This window comes from Coenobita brevimanus, chromosome 39 (assembly GCF_032717465.1).
Source record: "Coenobita brevimanus isolate Jiangsu-jjx chromosome 39, ASM3271746v2, whole genome shotgun sequence".
Lineage (NCBI taxonomy): Eukaryota > Metazoa > Arthropoda > Malacostraca > Decapoda > Coenobitidae > Coenobita > Coenobita brevimanus.
The window spans coordinates 13,022,798-13,025,927 of NC_136992.1; the positions used below are offsets into that span (position 1 = coordinate 13,022,798).

Here is a 3,130-nt window from a genome sequence, read left to right on the forward strand (position 1 = left end):
ATGCCCATTGCAAGATCCTGGAAGCAGTGATAAAATTTGTCAACTTTGTGAAAACAGATTTGAATTCTCGCCTTTTCCAGAAACTCTGTGAAGACATGGATTCAGAGCTTGAATCTCTCCTCGTTTACTCCAAAGTGTGATGGCTCTCCAAGGGCAATGCTGTGAACAGAGTAACTGAGCTTCGGAGAGAACTTAAAGTTTTGCTGAAAATGAAAGGGAAGAATGCTTTATGAAGTCTCTTCAACCAGGCGTCGTGGGAGTCACGTCTTACATACCTGGCGGACTTTCCTGACCAGTTAAACAGACTGAATCTCAAGCTACAAGGCAAAGAGAGAAATGTATTTCACCTCATGGACTGTAGGCGTGCATTTCTTGCTAAAATCGAGAAATGACAAAGAAAAGTGAGTGCAGAAAACGTTGCCATGTCTGAGAATTTTTCAGTTCTTCTTGGCAAGACCGAAGAGGATCACCTACTTGACCCATCACTCAAAAGTGAAATAATTCAGCACTTGAAATCCTTGGAATGTGAGCTCAAGAGATACATCCCAGAATTCAAGGAGGAAGAAAAACTGGTGAGGAATCCTCTCTCTGACACTCTTGATATTGCTGCCATTCCCGATGATGTCCAGGGAGAATTCCTTGACCTCAAGAATGATTCTGCCAGAGACCTTTATGAAGAAAAATCTCTGACTGTGTTCTGGTGCTCCATGTATCAGTCATATCTAAAAGTTAGTGAAATCGCACTAGAGTCCTCTTGCCATTTTCCAAAACATATTTATGTGAATCTGGTTCCTCCACCCTTCAACACAGAAAAAGTAAAAGCCGAAACATGTTGAATGTGGACCCAGGTATGAGATCTGCATTACCAGTGACTCAACCTCGAATCAGTCGACTGACTGAAAGCAAACATTGTCATCCATCCCATTGATATGTAACAAAATATGCATTCCGATTGATAGTTGTAAGCTATCTATCTATCTATCTATTGCCAGACGCCTCAATCCCGTTTGGGGTGGCCGCAAACAAATCGCCTCCAAGTCGCCCTGTCCCCCGCCATTTCACTGCCCTGCTCCCAACTCACACCCCCCTCTCTCATATACCTCTCCACCCCATCCCTCCATCTCATCCTCGGCCTTCCCCTCCCTCTTCCCCCCTCCACCTCACTCACATACACTCTCTTCGTCAGTCTTTCACCCTCCATCCTCTCCACATGGCCAAACCACCTCAGTGTGTTCCTCATAACGCTTCCTATCACATCCACACCACAACGCTCCTTTATATCCTCATTCGTCAGCCTGTCTCTCCACGTGACTCCACAGGCTCCTCTTAAATAACTCATTTCCACTGCTTTCACTCTTGACTTGTGTCCTTCCAACAACGTCCAAGCTTCACTTAAAAATAAATGGGGGGTACCAAAACATTTTTCATCATCATTTGTGAGGGGCTTGATAGAAAACTGAAGGGGGGCCACTAGGATGTTAAGATCCCTACAAGTGGGGAATGAAGTGAAAAATTTTGAGAAACACTGCTGTAGGGGGATTATTCACCCACCATCTTGGGATACAAGACCACTGCATTATTCAGGTTACATCTATCTCCCATAGATGTTACCCTTGGTACTCATTTTTCTAAGCAGCTCACAAAGGGAGGCTGGACACCTGAGTCGAGTGTCGTCAACTACCAACTTTAGGGAACCCTGCCGCAAACTGGGCAGCAGTGCTTAAAGCCTCCCTGTAAACGTGGGAATCAGGAGGGGGGGGGGAGACTGCCCATAACGAGAGTCCTGTCTGAGCGTCAGTGATAATCTGCTAAAGCGCGTTAACTCTCTAGATCAGCGGTTCTCAAGTTTTTTCTGGTCGCGCCCCCTTTAACCTTGGCTCACATGTTCACTTCACCCTCCCCCACCACCCAACCTTGGATCCCCACCCCCACAAACTTTCTGCCATCATCTGATTGAAAACTTATACCAGAAATATCATAATTTTTGTTTCGGGTTCAGGTGGAAAATATTGCAGTTGCACTCAGGCTGCAGTCGCCCTTCCGCAATTCATTATCACCCTTTTCGAGGAACAGGGGCGGAAGTTGAGGAACGTGTATATATTGACTGGGGTTTGGTCTCTCTCGCAATATAATACTTATTGGTATCTTTCATTTTCTCTCAAAACGACCAGATTAGAAAGAAAAAAATAAGCAAAAAGGCGACCAGGCTACAGGAATGAAGGAAAGAAACCAACATATCATATGGATGATTTGATGATTAATACAGACTATGAATACTGAATATAAATCAACAGTTCATCACAACACACACACAAACTTGCTCGAGCCAATCACTGTTTTTCTCAGTCCTCACATCCCCCCCCCTTGGAAATTGTTCACGCCCTCTTAGGATGGCACACCCCCCAGGTTGATAACCATTGCGCTAAGCCATCAGCCATGCACTGTCTTTCTGCACAACAGGAGTTTTACAAGACCGTCAGTGATGGTCTTTCGAAGCGCCTTAACCCATTACACCACCAGACATCTAACGTCTTGCTGCACAGAAAGAGTCTTACCTGAGCGCCAGCGACGATCTCAGGCGTCATGGGTACACCTGTCAACATTTCTACCGGACTGGGTCGCTGTCCGGGTGTCTGTGGGAGTTAGAGGGTGGTGGTAGTTCAGTTTTTTCAGTTCAATTCAATTTCTTTATTTCGTAGTACAGGACACTACATAACTTATATTAGTACATAATACACATATAATACATGGTGATATGATATTCGGTACATGCAGTCATTTATCGCATAAGCTGCAGTAGTTGTAACAATACTTTAGTTCTGGCCTGAGCCTCCTTAGCTGATTAGCAGGCACAGGAACCAGCAGTGACAGTAACTGTTTGAACACAGCCAATTAAAAAGGAAGCTCTCTAAAACAAATTTTGTTTATAGAAATAAATATAAAAAATTGGAAAGCTCTTTTAAAAAATAAAAGACTAGCTGGAGACTAAAAAATCTAAAAATATTCCTTTTGAATAAAATAGGACATTAAAAGACGAAAAAGACTAAAACGAAATTATAAAATGAAACATTTGCATATAATATCTAGGTACATTAAAGAAATATATATAAACACACATGCATATACATAC

General features: G+C 43.2%; 1 protein-coding gene and 1 long non-coding RNA gene across 2 annotated transcripts in view; one reads left to right on the top strand and one right to left on the bottom strand.

Annotated features, from left to right (window-relative positions):
• The first annotated feature begins 422 nt into the window (after positions 1–422).
• LOC145396790 (zinc finger BED domain-containing protein 5-like) lies at positions 423–2,086 on the top strand. The gene is made up of 2 exons (XM_080270081.1): positions 423–728; positions 2,000–2,086. Exons 1-2 carry the CDS (start codon positions 423–425, stop codon positions 2,084–2,086), a joined length of 393 nt encoding a protein of 130 aa, XP_080126207.1.
• Positions 2,087–2,704: 618 nt separating this feature from the next.
• The window catches only part of LOC145396746 (uncharacterized), a 14,656-nt gene continuing 14,230 nt past the window's right edge, over positions 2,705–3,130 (bottom strand). Inside the window, exon 3 of the long non-coding RNA XR_013896832.1 lies at positions 2,705–2,874. This is a non-coding gene — a long non-coding RNA (uncharacterized LOC145396746). The remainder of the gene's footprint in view (positions 2,875–3,130) is intronic.